Source organism: Adiantum capillus-veneris, chromosome 8, assembly GCF_014529385.1.
Source record: "Adiantum capillus-veneris isolate H3 chromosome 8, ASM1452938v2, whole genome shotgun sequence".
Classification (NCBI taxonomy): Eukaryota; Viridiplantae; Streptophyta; class Polypodiopsida; order Polypodiales; family Pteridaceae; genus Adiantum; species Adiantum capillus-veneris.
This window is the reverse complement of record NC_140938.1, coordinates 165,510,878-165,534,938: the sequence shown is the minus strand read 5'-3', so window position 1 is coordinate 165,534,938 and position 24,061 is coordinate 165,510,878. Positions and strand designations below refer to the sequence as shown.

The 24,061-nt window shown below is 39.9% G+C and overlaps 1 protein-coding gene across 1 annotated transcript; it reads right to left on the bottom strand.

Moving 5' to 3' along the window:
* Positions 1-11,319: 11,319 nt before the first annotated feature.
* On the bottom strand, positions 11,320-14,810 carry LOC147453300 (uncharacterized). The gene is made up of 3 exons (XM_086519369.1): positions 13,436-14,810; positions 12,990-13,357; positions 11,320-11,775 (listed from the first exon to the last, which is right to left on the bottom strand). Exons 1-3 carry the CDS (start codon positions 14,808-14,810, stop codon positions 11,320-11,322), a joined length of 2,199 nt encoding a protein of 732 aa, XP_086375495.1.
* Positions 14,811-24,061: the final 9,251 nt, after the last annotated feature.

Sequence of the window (24,061 nt, the reverse complement as noted above, 5' to 3'; positions counted from 1 at the left end):
AGACTCTAAAGCAAAGGTGGATGACATATCCATATCCAAAGATAGAAAAACAGAGACTAGAGATGTGCAAAAAACTGATTGAAACTGCACAAGCTTTACTGGAGCCTCCACCTATGGAAGTGGGGGATAGAGTAATCAAACCACCAAACAATGAAAAACCTCACAAAATTGAACAAAGGATACTCAACAAGATAGAAAACGTTAAATCCTTGTCGGATGTAGAGGATGCAAGAGACGTGTCTAATAGCACTGATGAATCACTGAAAGATTTTCCACCATATACCCCTATTGTGGAAGAAAATTGGCCTGAAGAGCTATGGGAAACGGTGAGAAAAGCTCAAGAAAAATATGAGACAAAAACATTCGAGTCGGCGCCTTTCTCGGAGTTGAACTTTAATAAGCCTCCATGGGATTTAGACGTTAAATCATTTCAAGGGGATAATGGTTCAGTTGCATCCGAAGATAGCAGACCAGCATCACTCAGAACTTTGCCATCATATATGGGGGACTATGAGGCAAGGTCAGAAATTCGAAGAGTACCTTCTCAAAGAATAGGCGGGTCAAATCAATTGGACACTAAAATCCTTACAAACTTGTTGACCACTCCGGTCAAGTGTACAATCACATTGGCAGAATTGTTAAAAATTAGGCCAAGCATGTGGGCGGAAGTGGGCAAATGTCTTGAAAAATTTGGTATAAGGACGCCTCTTAAGTTCTTCAAAACCGAGCTTAATGACACAGAACCGAAGAAAGTCAACACTAGACCAGTGCCACTCAATAAGGTAGGAGAGTATTGTGAGGGTGAAGACGACAACACAACCCTACCAATTGAGTATAACGGCATAGAGACTAAGGCAATACTCGATAGCGGAGCTGGCATTGCCATTGCGACCAAAATGCTATGGGAAAAATGGGGAAAACCATCAATACGAACAACTAGAATGAAATTGCAGCTAGCGGATGGGCACATAGAAAGGCCTATAGGATTGCTTGAGGCAATTGTGGTATCTTCCTGTGGCATAGAGTAAGAACATACCTTTGCCATAGTAGATTTCGGCAAGAAGAACAACTATGAAAGTATCCTTGGTAGGACGTTCATGAGGCAAGTCAAAATGGTGCAGGACTAGGGGTATGATTATTTGTATCTAAGACATGTTGAAACTACTACATGAGTAAACATGAAAAATCATAGCTACCATGATGTCACGAGAACCCCTGTGGAAGAATTTGACTAAGCCACCATTAGTGGATCAGAAGTCCCAGCGTGGCTTTGTATGAAAAAGGAGATATGGATGTGCGGGGCATCTCAATGTAGTGAATTTGACCACAATGAAAAGACACTAGAGAGGGTTTTGGAAGACGATGCATATATACGAGAACCTTTTCCTGAAGAGAAGCTCGAACCCCTAGAATGGTCTCAAATTTTGGCTACGTTGGATGTATGCGTCAATGAAGTCACTCCCACCAAATTTTGTGATGAGAATGGCTATGATATCATACCATACTACATGTTGAGAAAAATTGTGGAGGAGGACGATAACGATGGAGATACTGAGAATATGAGGATCAATAAAACAGAAACGAAACTTGAGATTAAGATAGTGGGCTATGTGGACATCCCCACTAAAGAAATCAATCAGGAGGGAGAAGAATTTTATGATTCTTCTGATCAAAGTGAAAACCAGGATAACCCGGATGACAAGAAGTCGGAAAATACGGAGGGAGATGACAATCAAGATCAAGACAATGACGTCTTCTACAATTTCCCAAACCAAAGTGAGAGACGCCAAAAAAGATACAAGAGTAAACGACACCATATCAGTCTACCAACCAGGTTGAGACCCATGCCGGAGTTTAGGGGTAAGACACATTTCTTTATGAACATTCATGTTGTTGATTGTGCTAAGGATAAAGTGTCAGGGAGATTTCTTAAGGTTGTTGAAGACTCAAGATTTAAGTCCAGACTGTTGAAACCTAAGAAAACCAGCAAAGCAAAAAAAAAAGAGTTGCATCAGAAAAACTGAATGTCTCTGGTGGTCCAATATGAAATTTGAACGGAAAATGAGATACAATGAGTTGAAACAAAAACATAAAAATGTATGGACAACTGAAATGGAAAGTAGGGATGGAACGAACGCTACTGATGGCAGTAAAAAGATAGATGTACCTCCTCACTATTGTAAGTACACCATTCAGGAAAGAAGATTGGTGGTTCAGCAACCAATGCGGGAGACTAAATCAAAAGAGTCCTACGATGGGCCAGAGAACACCAAGAAAATAGACTTAGCAGAGACAGGAGAAAGTCCTCGACCTGCTTACATTGCCACAAATCTAGGTTGGGAAGAAGAGGACTTACTAATCAAAACACTTAAGGAGTTTCGAGATGCATTTGCATGGTCGTACAAAGATTTGATGGGGGTGGATCCTAACATTTGTGAACATTCAATCCCTCTGAAGTCTGATGCAAAGCCAAGAAAACAACTTCCATACACGTATAATGAGACATTCGCCAAAAGGATAAAAGAAGAGATAGACAAACTTATGGAGGCTGAGTTTATTTATGAGATAGAGCACACGGACTGGGTGTCCCCGATAGTGGTGGTACCCAAGAAAAACGGAAAATTACGAGTGTGTGTAAATCTCAAGAAGGTAAACGCAGCAACAATAATGGACAACTACCCTCTTCCTATCACTAAACACGTCCTGGAACGAGTAGCAGGCAAGAAAGCCTATAGCTTCATGGACGGATTCTCTGTTTATAACCAATTGGGGGTCAAACTAGAAGATCAATACAAAATAGCGTTTGCAAGAGAATGGGGAATATATGCGTTTAGAGTAATGCCATTTGGATTGACCAATGCTCCAACCACATTTCATAGATTAATGACACATGCTTTTAAAGAATACTTGCGAATATTCTTGGATATTTACATGGACGACTTGTGTGTCTATTCTCTATTGAGAGAAGACTATATAGATAATCTTAGAAAGGTATTCGAAAAGTGTAGAACGTATAGGATTTGCCTCAACCCAGAAAAATGTGTATTCATGGTACGACAAGGTAAAATCTTAGGCCACATAGTGCCGGCTAATGGAATTATCACTGATGAAGACAAGGTAAAGGTGATCATAGAATTTCCAGGACCAAACAGTGTATGAGGGGTACAATCATTTATGGGACATTGTGGATACTATCGACGTTTTATCTATATGTACGCTGTCATAGAAAAACCCTTGTATAGTGTTATCACGCTCTTTAATTGGACCAATGAATGTGAGGAGTCATTCCAGAAACTAAAAGATACACTGGTATCTGCACCAATTCTAAAAGCACCTGATTGGTCAAAGATCTTCCATGTACATGTAGATACTTCGGCATTTGCAATAGGCTATATATTAGCACAACCATGGGAGGGTAAGATGGATTTTCCAATCAGTTATGCTAGTAGACAACTCAACAGTGCAGAAAAGAATTATACTACCACTGAAAGAGAAGGATTGGGTATGATATATGCGGTAAAGAAATTTCGGCATTACTTGCTCGCGAACAAATTCACATTCTTTGTGGATCATCAGGCACTCTTGTACTTAGTAAACAAACCTTGTAACACGGGACGAACTGTAAGATGGTTCATTGTGTTCCTGGAGTTTGATTTTACGGTAGTAGTTAAGAAAGGAAAAACTCGTCAAAGAGCAGACCACCTTTCTCGATTACTACATGGCGAAAAAGCTACTGGGGTGGATGATGATCTCCCAGACGCATACCTGTTTAATATAGAGATGGTACCAAAATGGTCAGAGAAAATTAGTCCATTGCTGACATATGGAATGAATCTTGACGACAAACACACAGTGCAAGACGTTAGACAAGCACGAAATTACACAATGCTTGCGGGAAGAATGTACCATCATGGAAACGATGGGATTCTAAGGTTGTGTATAAGCCCAGACGAGTACGAAGCGTATCTAGAGGAGGCCCATACACAAACAGGGGGTTCCATAGAGTAAATCAAATGATGTATGAACAACTAAGAAGACTTGGAGTGTATTGGCCAGGAATGGTAGGCGATGTAGCTAAGTACATCAAGAAATGCGACTTTTGCACATCCAATACTATTGTGGATTATACCACATTATACCAAGTGACAGTAGCACCCGCATGGAGTCATGCTATTGTGGAATATTTGACTAATAACAAGCTTCCAAGAGATTGGTCTAAATCCAGACAAAAGGCTTTACAAATCAAAGAAAATAGATATGCCCTCATTAGTGACCAATTGTATAAAAGAGGAACTGATGACCAGCTGAGCTTAGTTCCTCATGAAATGACTACTTTCCATTATTGGAACAAGCTCATGCAGGAGGTCATTTTTCAGCAGAGAGAACCATAAAAATCATTATGGTTGCAAGTATATGGTGGCCGACCATGATTCAAGATGCAGCAGAATTCGTGAAAAGGTGTGATGAATGTCAACGCACTAAGGTACCACTTAAAAGAGACGAAATGCCTTTAAGGCCAATGATGAGTGCTCGAGCATTCTCTAAATGGGGATTGGACTTTGTTGGTCCTATCACTCCACCAGCGTATCGTTCACAAGCACAATATATCATAGTGGCCACGGATTACATGACCAAATGGGTGGAAGCAAAAGCCACAACGAAAGCAGACGCTAGAACCACGACACAATTCTTATATGAATATGTGTTTACACGTTATGGCCTTCCAATTGAGCTGGTGAGTGATAGAGGGACACACTTTGTAAATAAAGTTATCCAACATCTCTTAAATGAGTTTATGGTAATTCATCGCAAATCTACACCCTATCATCCACAAGCCAATGGCCAAGTGGAAGCGACCAACAAAATATTGTGCACAGTTCTTACGAAAACTGGTTAGTGAAACAAGAACAGATTGGGTTCAGATGCTCTATTCGGCATTGTGGGCTTATCGAGTTGCATATAAAACAACACTCAATGCTACACCATTTAATATGGTATATGGATTAAATGCAATATTGCCTATTGACTTTTTGATCCCCACACTAAGGGTAGCCACACAATTGGACTGGACGGGGCATGAACTTTCAGAACGTTTAGAGGATCTTGAAAAATTAGATGAGTTATGACTCAATGCTGTAGCAGCCATATATGCAAAAAAAAGACAACAAAAAGAGTTTTTTGACAAACATGTCATGAACAAGGACTTTAAAACGGGCGACTATGTCTTAGTAGCACCCTTAAACAGCATGCCAAAAAGCTAAAGAAAAGGGGAATAGGGCCTTATTTGATCCAAGAAATATCGTCCAGCGGAGCAATAAAACTGTCGACACTAGATAGAAAATAAATGCCGAACTGGATTAGTGGGTGTCGTTTAAAACAATATCATCTACCTTTAACACCGAAAATGTTGTTTCAATTGTATTATGGAAAAGCCTATAGACAAGAACAACAAAGAATTCAGGACCAGGCACAACAAGAAGCCAAGGAACGGATTGCTAAACGCCCCAATGATGACTGGCGAATATCCTCTTTCGACATCCCAAACAAACGAAGTGGATATACAAAGCAAAGAATTAACAAAGACCATGACAGACTTTAGGTCTCAGGACGATAGCATCATTGACGACTTGGAAGATACGTGGTGTAGTCCTTACATAAAAGCTTATGCAGGCACAAAACAAGTTGAAATCTATGCATTGCTTGACACTGGAGCAAAAATGAGCGTCATCACCTTTGAGCTCTTTCAGAAACTTGGACCAATGAGGACGATCCCAGAGACACACCGGTTGAAAGTAGCATCGGGTGATGAGGTGACCACGTTGTGGTCTATTATAATACCAATCACAGTGCAGGCACACCAGTACACTACAATTCCATGTACTGCCACCAAGTAAATCAGCAACGCCGTGTATCTTAGCAGTGTCATGGATGACAGCTAACAGGGTATTCATTGATTTGGATACTAATGAAGCACTATTCCGAAATGAAAACTTTTGAGAACCCTTCTTATCATATAACCAATACATGTCAAGGAGGAAACACAAGTCAATACAACCGCAAGGATATGCCCAACAACAAACAGAGTTTACAAGTCCAGCAACGTCTTATGAAAAATCAACAACCATGTAGGGAACCAGGCAAGTTTGGGTACGGCGTACAGATCTGGCCGCGGCACAATTACATCAAAAGAGGAAATACAAAGTTTGGATAAGGCAAGACAACCTAATTCCTATAAAAAAAGGGGGCAGAAGAACAGACAAAACACCAAAAGCCAGCAAAACTTCAAAGAGCCATAGTCAATCGGTCGATTACGCAACGGACTATATTGGTATGGCGGCCACGAGGAAACAAACAGAATCAACAACAAAAACTACAAGGATCTATAAGACCCAAGTCATCAAAGGAGAAAGAAAAAATGTTCCACCAGAAAATGCAACAAAATATACGACAATATCGACTTCAAAGGATCCACATACGCCAATTCAAAACCAGTGGAAAACAATCAAACAAAGAGCGGCAGATTTACAACTACTCCTTGCAAAGAAAATCTGCCAGCCAACTCAAGCTACCACACGAAACCTCAATGACAAATGCCAATAAGCAAATCGCTTAAACCTTCCTCTTACACAGCATAAATTATTTCTACATGCATTGACTGCACATGCATATAGGGCTATATTACAAGGCCTTCCTCTTACACCACATAACTTCTTTCTACATGTATTGACTGCACATGCATTGACTACACATGCATATAGGGCTATATTACAAGGCCTACATTAGCACGAGTTCACACCCATGCACAGCCCATACCCTTGACGATACCTATTGTCCAGGAGGACTACAACTAGGAGGGGGGAGGCATTCCAAATGCGGACTCATGACTCATGTCATATATTAGAGGGCAATGTTTGTGAGCAACTTTTCAACCATTTTTGTGTTTTATTGTGTGATTTTGGGAAAAAGAATATGCCCTCGTAATTAATCAGAATTGGGGACCAAATCATCATACATGAGCTCCTAGGGATGTGTATAGACTATAAAGAGAGTCAAATTTGGCCAAAAAACGTCTAAAAACAGCAAAAAATAGGCCAAGGTTGACGATTATGAGTGAGAATGTACATAGACGAGGAAAAAGTGAGCTACAAAGTGTTTTTCTTTTGATAGGTATTTTTATAGGTTAGAATTGCTATTTTTGGGTTATTTTGGGATTTATTTGCTTTATTTTAGTCATTTTCTAGCAAAAATTATAGAAAACAATCCATAATCCAGATGGAAACACAAAAGAAGAGATGCCTGATCGGAGCAAGGTAAAGAAGACATAGGAAAAATAGACACTGCAAAGGTGACAGGGCAAAATGACCACCGTCATGAAGGGACCTCCAACAGGAGAAATCTACAAAAATTGTAGAACTGGAGCAACCGAGGTCCAAATTAGGAAATTTGCGAGCCTAAACCGCATCTTGCAAAAAGGTATGGCCACAGGTAAAAGATGGGAAAATTTTGTGTCGGAGTCTCGATTACATATAGAGAGGCTAGGCTAGAAATCTCTCATTTGTGTCGGAGTCTCGATTACATATAGAGAGGCTAGGCTAGAAATCTCTCATTTGTGTCGGAGTCTCGATTACATATAGAGAGGCTAGGCTAGAAATCTCTCATTTGAGACATTTTCCATTGTGAGAGAGAGAGAGCTCCCTACAGCAGTTGAGACTTCCAGAAGCTCATCCATCGCGCACGGTCACCAGATCGACATCAGATATGAGAGGTACGCTCATCAACACTGACTCTAAGTGTTGTTTACTTCAGTTAGTCGCAAAACCTCGCCAGCATCACAATCACAACATGTGCATACATACGGTAGACAGGTTGTTAGGGAGACCTAGAGGCCACCAAATGGAACCAAAATTGAAAGGCACAATGCCTATAGCTTAGGGATCAAGACTATGACCTCGAAAAGCACGAAGGAAGCCGCTCAGAAAACCCTAACCCCCAAAAGGGCAACTGAACCAAGTTGATCAGAAATGAGCCAAAACTCATAGACAGCAAGACAATAACCTCGACAAACCGACTGAAGGGTTAGATCATGAAAAAGTTCGTCAAAACGGAGCCTAAAGTCCCTATCTGATGAAAATTTCACAAAGTGTCACGATACTCTAACAGGCCGACAAAATGACACCAAATTTAACAAGGTACATCCAAAAGAGGTGAACTACGAGATGGAATGTGTCCACTGAGGAAAAAGGCTCTTCCACTAGGGCAAATGCCAGCAACAGGCCAGAAAGATGTCCAAATGGTCGTTTTTGGTGTTGTAAACACCAAAACAACAACCGACTGCTTTGATGGAAGGTCAAAAGGAAATAAAAGAAAGCCGGAGTCATACAATGACCAAAAGGAACGACGACCATCACCTAAGTGGTCTACTTCGACTCTAGGACCAGCTAAGTGCTGCAAACAGGGAGTACACTCTTCTAAATTGATTAAAACTTGATGTGTGTGTCTAGGAGAGCCTATTAACACCATTGTGGTCAACTAACATCAAAAAAACTGGTAAAAATGACTAAGTACTAGTCTATCGCGATAGACTTGAATTTACAATTAGACAAGTAAAATTTTGATTTTGGCTTCATGAGGAGTTCTAACAAGGAATATTAACCACCATTATCAAATCAAAGTGCAAAAGGGATCTCTTTTGGCCAAATAACCTACTCTATCACGATAGACTTGCTACTACAATATTTGGGGGAAAGACTTTTCAAAATTTTCACAAAACAGACTTGGGAAAGCACATGAAGGCAGTACACCAAATTTGGTGACAGGATGGACTCATATGGCAAGCGGAGAAAGACATGACGACAACTCAGAGTCATAACAGGACATCTCAAGGGCAGACAGTTAAAATTCACATGTGAGAGGTGAAGAAACCTTACATCAACTTGAAGAAGGCAGACAGATGATCACAAAGCCAAAAAATGACAAATTGACACTGAGTACCAGTCTATCACGATAGACTAAGCAGAGGGATACTAGGCCATCTAGCCAAAAATTTCAATTAACAGTTGGATTCAGCATGATGCAAGAAGACTACCCACTAAGTTTGAGCCCAAAACAACACAAAATGAAGGAGATAGACCAACATCTCCTTGGAAGGAATCTAGAAAAAATGGGAGTTGATCCAAAAAGGGGTCACTTGACATTCATTTGAGGTGAAGATGGGATCAGATCATGTGCAAGGTATGAGAAACCAATTGATGGAGGCACAACTGCAAAATAGGACTCTTGTCAAAAGATGGCTACTCTATCGCGATAGACTGAGCAAAAGTTGCAAATAAACTGATTTTCAGTTTGGGATTATAGAGTGACCTTACACGCCCTGTGAACATACACCACACCAAATTTCAAGGCATTTGGACTTGTTCTCCTTCACCAACAACATTAATTTGAAGCTGTCAGAGTCGCACAATGGAAGAGCTTGTCTATCTGCTAACATTTTACCTTGACTCATCTTGGGACTAAGAAGGCTCATCTAGATGCATGATTAAGTGGTTATCAATTTAGAAGAGAAGTACTATGTTTGTACATTAACTGTTAATTGTGAATACAGGATCCATGGATGCTTCTCCGGGGAAAAGAAAAGGCAAGAACCTAGCAACGAAAGGTGCAATACCCTATGCACTTCTACCCAATTCACTAAAGCCAACGGCCACCTGGATACCTGCAGACGTGCAACAGGCAGCAGCCTTTCAGATCTATCAAGGTTCATATGTGGATGACAAAAGAAATTTAGTGGATACAGTGATGATCCCCAAGGAGGCAGAAAATTACTTGAAAAGATCACCGCAAAGGTCATGGCTCAAAAAAGTTGGCTTATGGAACTTTGTATCACTACCACCAGTAGGGATAGATTTCAAGAGGGTACAACACCTAATTGAGACTATCCAAGAAGATGGAACTTGCAAAGTGGCAGGCATGGATAATGAAGTGATGGAGATCCAGATCACCAAAGAAATCATCAAGGAGGCATTGAAATTGTCTGATCAAGGAGCCAACCTGAGAGAAAAAAGGAAAAACCTCACAATCTACTTGCAAAAGTCCAAACTACCATCTTTCGAACTCATAGCAAACCCGGAAGTAAGAGAACTGACACAGATCTACAGTCAGTGTTTGTTGAGCTACAGCAAAAGACCGCCAAGATACACTACACCACACGGGAGCATCTCAACCACACTGACATGGGCTATGGGAATGACCCATGAGTTCTATATAGATCACGCATCATATCTGTTTGAAGAAGTGGAAAAGCTAAAGCAGGACAAGCCAAATTACATTGGAGGAGGAGAAGTCCTCACCAGAATCATATACTAGGCCATAGGCGCGGCAGATCAGTTGCCACATGCTCCCCATCAAAACGAGTGGCTGGTGTTAAGAGAGAATATCAAAGACAGATCACAAAGGAAAGTACTGGCCTCTATTAACACCATTGGAGGACGCAGGCTGAAAAGAGTAATAAGAAGTGCACAAGAAAAGATGGAAGAAGAAAGAAGAACTGAAGAGGAAGATGTCCGACTAAAGAAGCGGAAAGCGGAAATGGAAAACAACACCAGGTTGCAGAAGATAGCAAAAATGGAAAGGATGCTAGAAGGATTTGTTCTAGAGAGATCTCTATGAGGCGATGTAGGTGCCACTTGGAAACCTTCTAGTAGCACTTACACACTAAGAACGAAGAATAAAAAAAACCGAGCTTTTGAGTTGGACTGGTTCGAGAGGTACATCCAAGAAAGAAATGCTAGGGACAAACCAGAATCGCTACTAGAAGAGGAGGATCTCCAAACTTTGAGAGATCAGTTGAGGCCAAATTCACGAGATCAGGAAACACCACCGCCATCTCCATGGCCACAGACATGGCCACAGACAAGTAAGAGGCAATATACCCCACCTGCTGAATCTCCTTCGCATTTAGAAAGCTCACATCGTGATGAGAGAGTTCATACACCACCCAGTGAAGAAGAAGAAGAAGAAGAAAGAACAGATGGTCACCCAAACACTGGAACCATATCACAAATCGATAAAGGCAAGCAAAAGGAGGTGGATCAGACAAAAGATAAAGCTTCCTCCTCTCAAGAAATTGAGCTGGAAGCTACTATAGATGAAGATTTGCAGTCAATGGAGACAATACTAAACTCAACAAGACTGTAGAGTCAATGGTTAGTTGATCAGAATAGGTCCAACAAAACGAAGTTAGAAAAAACCCATGTGAGAATGACACAACGAAGCATTTACAATGTTTGTACGACTACCTTTTGGTACAACAGGTAGTATTTGTCAAAAGTCACCTCCAGGAAAAATGACTTTTCCACCAAACAAAGTATCTCTTAAAGTTCTGTCCATTGGTTCAAATGCATAGCGATGTGTCATGGGAGCTTCATCCCATATAAGTAAAGCTGCATTCCTTAGAAGTTCTGCAAGTTGACTGTTTACCTTTATATTGCAAGTTGCTTCAGAGTGAATCTCCAAAGGTATCTTAAACCTAGAATGAGCAGTTCTTCCATTACTCAAAAGTAAAGCTGCAATACCCGAGGATGCACATGCAGGATCAACTCTACAACTTCCTCGCACTCGTGAAAGAAGTGCATTATATAAGTAAGTCTTTCCTGAGCCACCAGGACCATCTAGGAAAAATACCTTCCCTGAATGTGTGTCAACATCTTGTAGCACTTGGTGGTAAGCATCTCGTTGATCCTCATTTAAGGAAGTCTCCATACAATTTGCTATACTACACTGTTCATCAACGTTGAACATTGTTTCTTCAGCCATAACACCATTTTCACTTAAGGATACCATGGTTGAGTCTATTGCAGGCAACATATAATCGCAAAGCCTCTTGCCATGTTGTTGCAAAAAGCATTCTATACGAAGCAAAGCTTGATTTTTTGCCACATCAAATCGCACGCTTGCATCTGAAATATGCATCCTTAGGGCATAAACATAGTTCTCACAAAATTTGGTACAAAACCTGTCCCAAAGAGTAGCCAGATGAAGTGGCTCACAAAAGACTAATATGATTGCAAACAGTTGTCTCAACTGCATTCCATTTTGAAAAAAAGATGCCTCTTGGAGGCAAAGTGACCATTCTTCATCATCTTGCAATAATCCTCTAGCTATACATGCATCCTTGTATGTATCATAAATGTGACCAACATACATCCACAAGTCTTCAAAAGACATACATCCCTTGCAAATATTGAGAAGCATTCGTAGGTAATAAACCTCACTAGCAGTAGGGACAATATTATACATTCTCCCAATAGAAACACCCTGTTGTCGTGGAGACCATGTCTTTCGACTTTTATTCCATACCCAACCATTTGGAAAGTCAGTATATGTGAAGCTATTTGATTCTGGATAGTTTTGATTTGCAACAAACCATTCTGTCAAGGTAGTTTTTTTATTTTGCTCATTATCCAGCAAATGTGATACATCATCATCATCTTGAAATGTAACCATATTCTGCAATGGAGGTGTACTTGCAATCGTTGAATAGCTGGCCTTTCACTATGCATGTCGAAGCCAAATATTCTCCACATAGCCTCAGATGAAGAAACATAATGTGCATTAAGATAACTCTTGATCTCATCAATAGCTCCTTCACAATCTTGAAGAACAATAGTGGCTCGATCATGTCCCTTGTAGACATACTTATAAAGATATTTCACGGCAGTGACAGTTGAGCAGATCTCCACATTAATATGGGCTTGGTATCTTAGTGATAAGAGGGGGCTATAAGGTACAACCCAACGATTATCTAAATTGTAATTTTTAGACGGAACAAACCTTCCATCATCTCGTCTCATGTACACAGGATATCCAATTTCATTTACATTTGTAGACATAGAAAATGTTCGTGGAAACTTAAATCTACACTTTCCATCAACCATACATGGAGAATTTGGGTTCAAAGGACCACATGGACCATGAACATTACAACGACTCACTACATCAAATAATTCTGGAAACACATTCTTGTCAGGGAGCTCTGCACAAACCAACTTGTCATAGTATAATGTATCTATGGGTTTATATTCGGATGCAAGTATCAACAATATATGAGCATGAGGAAGACCTCTCTTCTGAAACTCAATCACTGAAACATGTCCAATCACCTCCCCAAACACGGCTTGCTTGATAAGTAAATGCATCATATCTTGGAACTTCTGATAAAACACTCGTATAGTCAGATCAGGACGATCAACAGCACTTTGTCCAGGTAGTAATGCATCATCTATTTCCTTCCATCGTGGATTACATGTGAATGTGATGAAGAGATCCGGTTTACCCCTACTACGAACAATTGCCATTGCATCTTGAAATAGTTGGCACATATATCTTGGACCTCCAACAAAAGATGAAGGCAAAACAATTCTACGACCAACATTTTGACCTTCGTCCCTCTCTAAGCCATCTCTAGCCTCAACCATGTCCACCAATCCTTGGTACACTTCACCATGAAGTGTTTTTTGGTTATTTCGCATCCACAAAATCCGTGACTCCTCTAGAGTACTATAAGCATCCACGACATACTGTTGTAATAGCTTACCCCCTCGAAGAAGACACTCCATGGTATCATCTGTTATTTGTAAGCGAAAGGCATAATATTGCTTTTGACTCATTTTTTTTCCATCGGTAGTCTGTAAATAAAGATGCCACCCATCCTCTCCACTTGGAAATAATAAAACATACAATAAGGACATGTAAGCTCGATGCATACTGGAGATTCTTTTCAAGCCCCCATGTCGCAAATTCAGTACAATGTCGTGATAGCCAATATTTCTATCATCCCCTTGTCCTGGCATAGTTGCAGCAACCTCCGAACCCCTTGGAGCAAGATATTTCCAACCATGACAACGATGCTCCGCAATAACCATCCTCATATTGGGTACAATAGCATCTCTAGACAAAGAAGCAGCAGATCGTAGAGCATTTGCATAGAGATTTACTCTATGCATCATCAATTGTAGACACTCTAGAATACTACGATCTAAATTTGAAACATGATGCAATCTATTGCTCAACTCATGTTCGGTATCAAAAAAATATAATTGTGCAAAGCGTGGAACTTCATTTTGTCCTTCAGCAGGCGCTAAAAAACCAATGCTATGATAGACAAAGCCATGAACCTTAAAAGTGTATACACCCCTCCCACCATAATTAATAGTCTCATCGATATATGCACCAAGAGACACAAATGCCAATGCATTATTGTATCCCCGAATGTTTTTTAAGAACTGTCTACTTCTTGTTGTGGTTGAGCTCATCAAATCTTTCAATTCATTTGGTGGCTCATTCAAAGGAAGTAATCGAACTCTTCCATCAGAGCAACAATATTTACCCACAAATATTTGGATACTCTTTCCTTCATCCTTCCATGCCTTCGCTCCACATTTGGAGCAAACAAAATCTAAGCTTCCTAAGTTGTGCAACACACACTTTTTGGATAGAACTGGTGCCATAGACTTGTGATGTAAAAGGGGAGACGTTGGATATTCAAATCGAATGGACAAACAATGCTTTTCTACGTTAGAATAGTTTCCCTCTACTATGTTCATTGTTGTCCCAACATTCATGGCTTTAGAGTTTCCTTCATGTACATCATGTATGCTCTGCCTTTCATTGCACTCCAATAAAGTTCCAATAGTACTTTGTAGTGCATGCCTTGTTCTCTCTCGTGCTATTTGGCGCCTCGCCTTCCGCGAATCATCACACAGTCGACTACGTCGTGCATGACCAGGTGATAATATGCGTGGTCCAGATACCATCTATGAAATCAAGTGTAGATAGATATCTTATTATAATATAATCTACTAAAAGGAAATTCTTATGCATAATAGAAAATCGATATAAAAAGGAACATCTAATTATATCCTCTAACCTAAATACATTTGACACATTGACAGTGACTCAATTAAAAAGTACAGTTTGATGAAGATACAACATAACATTACATATTTCTACCATAAGTAGGACTAATTACATTTGACACAACGGCTTGACTCAATTCAAAAGAACATTTTGATGAAGATACATCAAAACATTACATACTTCTACCATTAGTAGGATTAGTAGGATTAGTTCGTTGAGAAACTTGACACTGCTTTGGTCGAACTAATCTAGCCAAAGCACTTAATTTATTTGAGGTAGCTTCGATATCTGAAAGTCTTGAACCTTGAACCTTTGTCAAAGCACCGAGCTTGCTGACAATACTTCTCAATCCTGGCACGATTTGTCGTAGATTATTGTCTTGCATTTGTCCTTTTGATTCACGTTGACTCCGCAAAGCCTCTTTTCGAAGATTCTCAATAGATGCCAATATCATCTTTTGAGAATCCTCAACTTTGGAAAGTTTCTCTCTCATGTATGCCTCACTCTCTAGTCTCTGCAAGTTTGATGCTTTTGTCTCTTCTCACAATTTCCATAGTATCCCACTTTCGATCTCCAATGCAGAGCTTAAAGTTTCAACCACATCCGAGACATTAGTTTGCATTGTCTCCATCCTTGAGCAGGAGGCTTTGATCTCTAGCAAGGTTTCAATAATTTGCTAGCTTCTTCGAATTCCACTCGACATTTTGAGCTGCTCTCTTTGCCGCACGCACGTTTCGAATACGAAGAGATGAAAGTATCTCTCGTTCATTAGCAGATGCACTATTCCTCCCGACATTTCGAGCTGCTCTCTTTGCTGCACGCACATTGCGAATAGTAGGAAGAGATGACAGTATCTCTTCTTCACCCGCTAATGCACTTACAGCTATCCCAAAAGATATGAAGCCGTTGGTTGAATAGCCAATGGAATGGCACAACTAATCTCCATTTTACTGTACAGAAAAACCTAAAGTGATTGCAAAGAGAAATGTGACAACCAAAGAGAAGTTTTGAATGCTTGTAAATTAAAAAGTAACCCTCGTAGAATATTCACTTTTTAAGTGCCTGCTATTTTAGAATTAAAAAAATACATCATCTCTATCTAGTTTAGATGTGAAAAACAACAAAGGATTGCATGAGAAGTGGAAAACAAACCAAAATGCTCATGAATCACTTTTGTTCAGTAGATAAAAGTTTTGCTCAATACATAATCAACCCCATCTACATTTGAAAATGGGAAAAGAGCGTTTAGCACTGGGACGCTTGAAAATAGGCTCCTTATGATTCTCTATCTTATCAGGTCCTACAATGCTCTTTAGCGCATTAATTTTGCTACAAGATTCAGATATAGAACAACAACCTAACTCGGAATCAAGGTAGAGGGCATCTGAGTATCCCATCTTTACTCATTGACTGGGATCATTCTGGATTCTTACAAACACCTGGTGAAAGGGTGTTCCATCTTGAGTCACGGAAGTGTGGTCGTAGGTTCTCCAAGCTTGTTCTATAGTAACACCCGGAAAGAAACCTTGAACAATGCTTTGAAAGAAGTTAGCTTTGTTTTCCGGAGAGTAGTGAATCATTATATGATTCATTACTATCTCCATCGCTTCCAATCCATGACCAAAACGTTCAGCAAATACGCTAGGTGCCATAAAGTTCCTAAGAAAAAAGAGAGAGACATTGTAAGTGTAGTTGCTCTAGGACTTCATCCACAAAACTTGACTTTACAATATGTCTCTTTAAATAAGTCTGTTTCTAGGTCTGTTTCCTATCCCTCTCTCTCCCTTTCCATCTCCCTCTCTATCCAACCCTTTTTGAAATCTATAATGGTTTCATGTGATCTTCTATCCATGTGGTCACCTTTTGGTGATCAAACTATGGATAATCTCACATCACAATTACCAAACTCAGCACGATCTTTTGAAACTATTTGTATGAGAGTGACAAAATGGTTATGTTGACTATCATTGGAATAGCACAGCTAGATTTGGAGGGCCTCTCATTAGATAGAACCTTTAATACTTCCATAGACAGGACCCAAAAAAACTCTTTCTTATTAGGGTGAAGACAAAGATACCATCTTAGTTCAGTATGAAGGCCTTCTTGGGATTTCCTTTTGAGTATCATGCCTTGATTTTCAAGACTATGCAAGAATCTCTAAGGTCTATTGGAATTGCTCTAGGCATTTACGTCAAGCCCAAGATCTTTGGAAACCCTCTCTATGACACTAAAATCTACATCTTTGGATGGAATTGTTACTCACATTTACCTCTCCCTATGTCCCTCCCTCCCTCCCTCTCTCTCGCTTATCTTTAATTTTATTCACTTTGGTCTTTTTCTTCTCTCTCTCTCTCTCTCTCTCTCTCTCTCTCTCTCTCTCTCTCTCTCTTTGTTTGTGTGTATTTGTGTGTGGTTATTTGGCATTTTTAACTTTTTGTCTCTCTATGTGTGTTTGTGTGTATTCTCTCTCTCTCTCTCTCTCTCTCTCTCTCTCTCTCTCTCTCTCTCTCTCTCTCTCTCTCTCTCTCTTTGTTTGTATGTGTATAAGTACCCTTCAAACTCGGTTCATTTTCAACTCTTTGTCTCTCTAAGTGTGTTTGTGTGCGTTTTCTCCCTCAGTTCATTTTCAACTCTTTGTCTCTCTAAGTGTGTTTGTGTGTGTTTTCTCCCTCTCTCTCCCTCTCTCTCTCTCTCTGTGTCTCTCTTTGTTTGTGTGTGGTTATGTAGCATGCACACGTGTATGTGTGTGACTACCCTTCAAACTCAGTTCATTTTCAACTCTTTGTGTCTCTCTCTCGCTCTGTGTGTTGGTAGTTCACACCTACCAGTTTAGGATCCCATAGTACTTTTATCTTACCATTTTATCATTTTGTCATTTCATTTTGTTACTCTGACTCTGTATCAGATTCAACACATTGCAACCCTCTGGTCTCATATCTCATTTTGGCCTTTTGAAGACATCTACATAACATTTCATTTCATTTTATTTCTCGCTTTTAACACCCGGAGATGGTATCAGATTCACAATTTTGTAACAGTTTGGTCTCATAGGTTATCTTGGCCTTTTGACCTAATTGTGAAGATTAGTAGAACATTTCATTTCTTTCTCTCTATCTTCACATTTTTTCTAACAGTTTGGTCTCATAGGTTATTTTGGCCTTTTGACCTAATTTACCTAAGTTCAGGTCAAAACATTCACAATATTGTAGTTGTAACAAATTGGTCTCATAGATCATTTCATTTCATTTCTTTCTCTCCTATGTAGCTATGGGGCTACATAGCAGAGAGTACAACAAAGAATTTGAGCCATACTCTCGAAATCTAGAGTGCAAATGAGGATGAGGATGGATTCTAGTAATAGCAGTAGTATTTTTGTTCTAGTCTTTTAGCACCCAGACATGGTATTAGATTCACAGTTTTAGCTGTGTGTGTGTGTGTGGTCTCATAGGTCATTTTGGCCTTTGAAAGACGATATAGCCATTAATATAACCTAAGTTTAGGTCAAAACATTCACAATTTTGTAACAAATTGGTCTCATACATTAGTAAAACATTTCATTTCTTTCCATCTATCTTCACAATTATGTAACAGTTTGGTCTCATAGCTTATCTTGGCCTTTTGACCTAATTGTGAAGATTAGTAGAATATTTCATTTCTTTCTCTCTATCTTCACATTTTTTCTAACAGTTTGGTCTCATAGGTTATTTTGGCCTTTTGACCTAATTTACCTCAGTTCAGGTCAAAACATTCACAATATTGTAATTGTAACAAATTGGTCTCATAGATCATTTCATTTCATTTCTTTCTCTACTATGTAGCTATGGGGCTACATAGCAGAGAGTACAACAGAGGATTTGAGCCATACTCTCAAAATCTCGAGTGCAAATGAGGATGAGGATGGATTCTAGTAATAGTAGTAGTATTTTTGTTCTAGTCTTTTAGCACCCAGACATGGTATTAGATTCACAGTTTTAGCTGTGTGTGTGTGTGTGTGGTGTCATTTTGGCCTTTTAAAGACCACAATATAACATTTCTGAGCCATCTTCTCTCGATATCTAGAGTGCAAATGAGGATGGATTATAGTAGTTGTGGTAGTAGTTTCTACTTGTTTAGCACCTAGACATGGTATCAGATACACAGTTTTGTAACAGTTTGGACTCATCGTTGATTTTGGCCTTTTCAAGACGTTAATATAACCTAATTTACCTAAGCTTTTAGCACCCAAACATGGTATTAGATTCACAGTTCCCGCTCTCTCTCTCATAGTTTTGTAACAGTTTGGACTCATAGTTGGCCTTTTGAAGATGTTAATATAACCTAATTTACCTAAATTTAGGTCAAAACATGCATTCGTAGAACATTTCATTTTTTTCGATCTTTCTTCACAATTATGTAACAGTTTGGTCTCATAGAACTTTTAGCCTTTTGAAAACGTTAATATCAATTCATTTCTGTCTCTCTATCTTGTATTTTGAAGACGTTAATATAACCTAATTTACCTAAGCTTTTAGCACGCAAACATGGTATTAGATTCATAGTTTTCGCTCTCTCTCCCACTCGGTCTCTCTCTCTCTCTCTCTCTCTCTCTCTCTCTCTCTCTCTCTCTCTCTCTCTCTCTCTCTCTCTCTGGTCTCATAGGTCATTTTGGCCTTTTAAAGACGTTAATATAATATTTCTGAGCCATCTTCTCTCGATATCTAGAGTGCAAATGAGGATGGATTATAGTAGTGGTAGTAGTATTTTCTAGTTTTTTAGCACCCATACATGGTATCAGATACACAGTTTTGTATCAGTTTGGACTCATTTTGATTTGTCATAGGTCATTTTGGCCTTTTAAAGACGATAATAAAACATTTCTGAGCCATCTTCTCTCGATATCTAGAGTGCAAATGAGGATGGATTATAGTAGTTGTGGTAATAGTTTCTACTTGTTTAGTACCTAGACATGGTATCAGATACACAGTTTTGTAATAGTTTGGACTCATAGTTGATTTTGGCCTTTTGAAGACGTTAATATAACCTAATTTACCTAAGCTTTTAGCACCCAAACATGGTATTAGATTCACCGTTCCCGCTCTCTCTCTCTCATAGTTTTGTAACAGTTTGGACTCATAGTTGGCCTTTTGAAGACGTTAATATAACCTAATTTACCTAAATTTAGGTCAAAACATGCATTCGTAGAACATTTCATTTCTTTCGATCTTTCTTCACAATTATGTAACAGTTTGGTCTCATAGAACTTTTAGCATTTTGAAAACGTTAATATCAATTCATTTTTGTCTCTCTATCTTGTATTTTGAAGATGTTAATATAACCTAATTTACCTAAGCTTTTAGCACGCAAACATGGTATTAGATTCACAGTTTTCGCTCTCTCTCGCACTCGGTCCTCTCTCTCTCTCTCTCTCTCTCTCTCTCTCTCTCTCTCTCTCTCTCTGGTCTCATAGGTCATTTTGGCCTTTTAAAGACGTTAATATAACATTTCTGAGCCATCTTCTCTCGATATCTAGAGTGCAAATGAGGATGGATTATAGTAGTAGTAGTAGTATTTTCTAGTTTTTTAGCACCCATACATGGTATCAGATACACAGTTTTGTATCAGTTTGGACTCATTTTGATTTGTCATAGGTCATTTTGGCCTTTTAAAGACGATAATATAACATTTCTGAGCCATCTTCTCTCGATATCTAGAGTGCAAATGAGGATGAATTATAGTAGTTGTGGTAATAGTTTCTACTTGTTTAGCACCTAGACATGGTATCAGATACACAGTTTTGTAATAGTTTGGACTCATAGTTGATTTTGGCCTTTTAAAGACGTTAATATAACCTAATTTACCTAAGCTTTTAGCACCCAAACATGGTATTAGATTCACCGTTCCCGCTCTCTCTCTCATAGTTTTGTAACAGTTTGGACTCATAGTTGGCCTTTTGAAGACGTTAATATAACCTAATTTACCTAAATTTAGGTCAAAACATGCATTCGTAGAACATTTCATTTCTTTCGATCTTTCTTCACAATTATGTAACAGTTTGGTCTCATAGAACTTTTAGCCTTTTGAAAACGTTAATATCAATTCATTTTTGTCTCTCTATCTTGTATTTTGAAGATGTTAATATAACCTAATTTACCTAAGCTTTTAGCACGCAAACATGGTATTAGATTCACCGTTTTCGCTCTCTCTCGCACTCGGTCTCTCTCTCTCTCTCTCTCTGGTCTCTTAGGTCATTTTGGCCTTTTAAAGACGTTAATATAACATTTCTGAGCCATCTTCTCTCGATATCTAGAGTGCAAATGAGGATGGATTATAGTAGTAGTAGTAGTATTTTCTAGTTTTTTAGCACCCATACATGGTATCAGATACACAGTTTTGTATCAGTTTGGACTCATTTTGATTTGTCATAGGTCATTTTGGCCTTTTAAAGACGATAATAAAACATTTCTGAGCCATCTTCTCTCGATATCTAGAGTGCAAATGAGGATGGATTATAGTAGTTGTGGTAATAGTTTCTACTTGTTTAGCACCTAGACATGGTATCAGATACACAGTTTTGTAATAGTTTGGACTCATAGTTGATTTTGGCCTTTTGAAGACGTTAATATAACCTAATTTACCTAAGCTTTTAGCACCCAAACATGGTATTAGATTCACAGTTCCTGCTCTCTCTCTCTCTTTGGTCTCTAAAGCATCTTCTCTTGATATCTAGCTAGAGTGCAAATGAGGATGGATTATAGTAGCAGTAGTAGTATTTTCTAGTTTTTAAGCACCTAGACATGGTATCAGATACATAGTTTTGTAACAGTTTGGACTCCTATATAACCTAATTTACCTAAGCCTTTAGCACGCAAACATGGTATTAGATTCACAGTTTTCGCTCTCTCTCTCTCTCTCTCTCTCTCTCTCTCTCTCTCTCTCTCTCTCTCTCTCTGGTCTCATAGGTCATTTTGGCCTTTGAAAGACGTTAATATAACATCTCAATTTCAATTGATTTCATTTCTTTCCATTACATTAACCTAACTTACTAAAACATCTCTCTCTCTCTCTCTCAAATAATTAAATTGAAAAATTGAAAAATAATTAAGCCAACACATTTTACCTGGCTGCACTAACTGATTGAACTGCTCACCACAACACGACTCCACTCTCCTTGGCTTGTGCACTTGCTGCCAACAATAAACATATAAATTTTTAAGAGAGAGCTTTCTGCCATATTGTATGTGTCTCAAAAAAAAACACACACACACATATGGAGTCAGTGATGAAGACCAGTGTTGTAGTTCCCTTGCCTATTGCCTAATAAAAAAGAAAGAAGACGCAGCTTGAGCATGCACACAGAGAGAGAGAGAGAGAGAGAGAGAGAGAGAGAGAGAGAGAGAGAGAGAGAGAGAGAGAGAGAGAGAGAGAGACGTCGGCATGCTTCTGCGGTGGCGACTCTCTGCAACCTGCGATGGCAGTGGCGGAGCTCGACGTGCCCAACATGAGGAGGCAGTGGCGTGTGAGCCAATGCCATGGCGGGAGCAGGACGGAGAGAGAGCGGCTGTTGTCGGAGCAAGAGGGAGCATCTGAGGCAGTGGCGTGTGCGCATCTGCAGCAAGGCGAGAGCAGGATGGAGAGAGAGGGGCTGTTGCCGAGTAGGAGGGAGCATATGCAGCAAGGCGGGAGCAGGACGGAGGAGCGACTGTTGCCGAGCAGGAGGGAGCAGGATCTCTCATACACTTAGGCATGCGCCATCCTTCTCATAGGATCGAGAGGATGCGTTGCTCTCGCACGGAACCTTGACTCTCCCCGCTCTCTTGAGTTCCCCCTATAGTGCCCTCTACAGCAGTACACGGCTCCCTCTCGGGCTCGCATGCAGCCTAACGCTCGCATTCCCCAATGCGGAGAGAGAGCGGGACAGAGAGACTGAGCTAGACTGCCGCTGCAGCGCCAAGCTTGATGCCACTCCATCTTCAAAGTTGACGCAACTGCAGTATCATTGCGTGTGTGTGTGTGTGTGTGAAGCCTCATGCAATCGCCTGTCCGAAGGTTGCCATGTCAAGCTCAGCATCATCAGGCAGACGCAGCTAGCATGATTGCGTGTGTGTGTGAAGCTTCTGCGCGTTCTCGCCTGTCCGAAGGCTGCCATGTAGCGCTCAGCATCAGGCAGATTTTCCGGTGCACGAAGCTCCCTACGACGTGTGGAGGGACAGTGGCGTGAAGGGGGGGGAGGTGGGGGAGGTAGTGAGAGAAGCAAGTACATGCAAGCAAAGGGGTGGGAGACCATACCAAGCCCTCCTCAGGCCTCTGCGTCTTCTTCTTCCCCTCTCTCTCTCTCTCTCTCTCTCTCTCTCTCTCTCTCTCTCTCTCACACAGCAAGGAATGTAGCGCTCGTCGCTTGTAGTGTAGCTAATCTTAATGTAGCGCTCTTCTGACGTTCTTCTACGTACTTGAATGTACTTCAAGTTTATGCAGAGCCGCCCTCCAACGCAACGCCGCCATTTAAGTCTTTTTTATAGATTAACTGAGAACGTAATTTTTTTTGTTCCTTAGCTTAGAGCTCGCAGAAGCTTACACGTGGCATGGAAACTCCTCCGCCATAATATGTTTTATAGATTGTCTTAGGAAACGCATACTAACCTTAACAAATCTCTAGAAGTCAACGCATTCCTTTGTTTAATTCGCTTCTGGAAGTACTCTTCTCAAGCCTAATGCTTCCATGGTCAAGCATAAAGTTTTTGAATTTTAAAAGCGAACTAAAGTCGTCACGATATTGACATTGATTATGATAGCGAGCTCTCCAACAAAAAACTACAATTACATGATGTTCCTCCAATTTCCATCGAAACTACGCTTTTTCAAATCGAGCCCAATTTTTTCCAAGGCAAATGTTGACAATACATACAGTACTGATGTTCATGCAAGTTTTCTTTGGCCTCCTAGGTGCAACCTACACCAGTATAAGTGCACTTTATCTTTGCACTCTCGCGGAGGACACTGAGAAAGCATTCACTTAATATTTATAATACCGCTGCCTCTAGTGGAAGGGGTGTAGCGTCAAATGGGGCCTATCAAACCTATCCCTAAGCTAGTGTGCTCTTTCCGATTGAAGCATTGACGGCCCATCGCCATGATGATTTTAGCTTACAAATTAATTACCAAAGCTGATGTC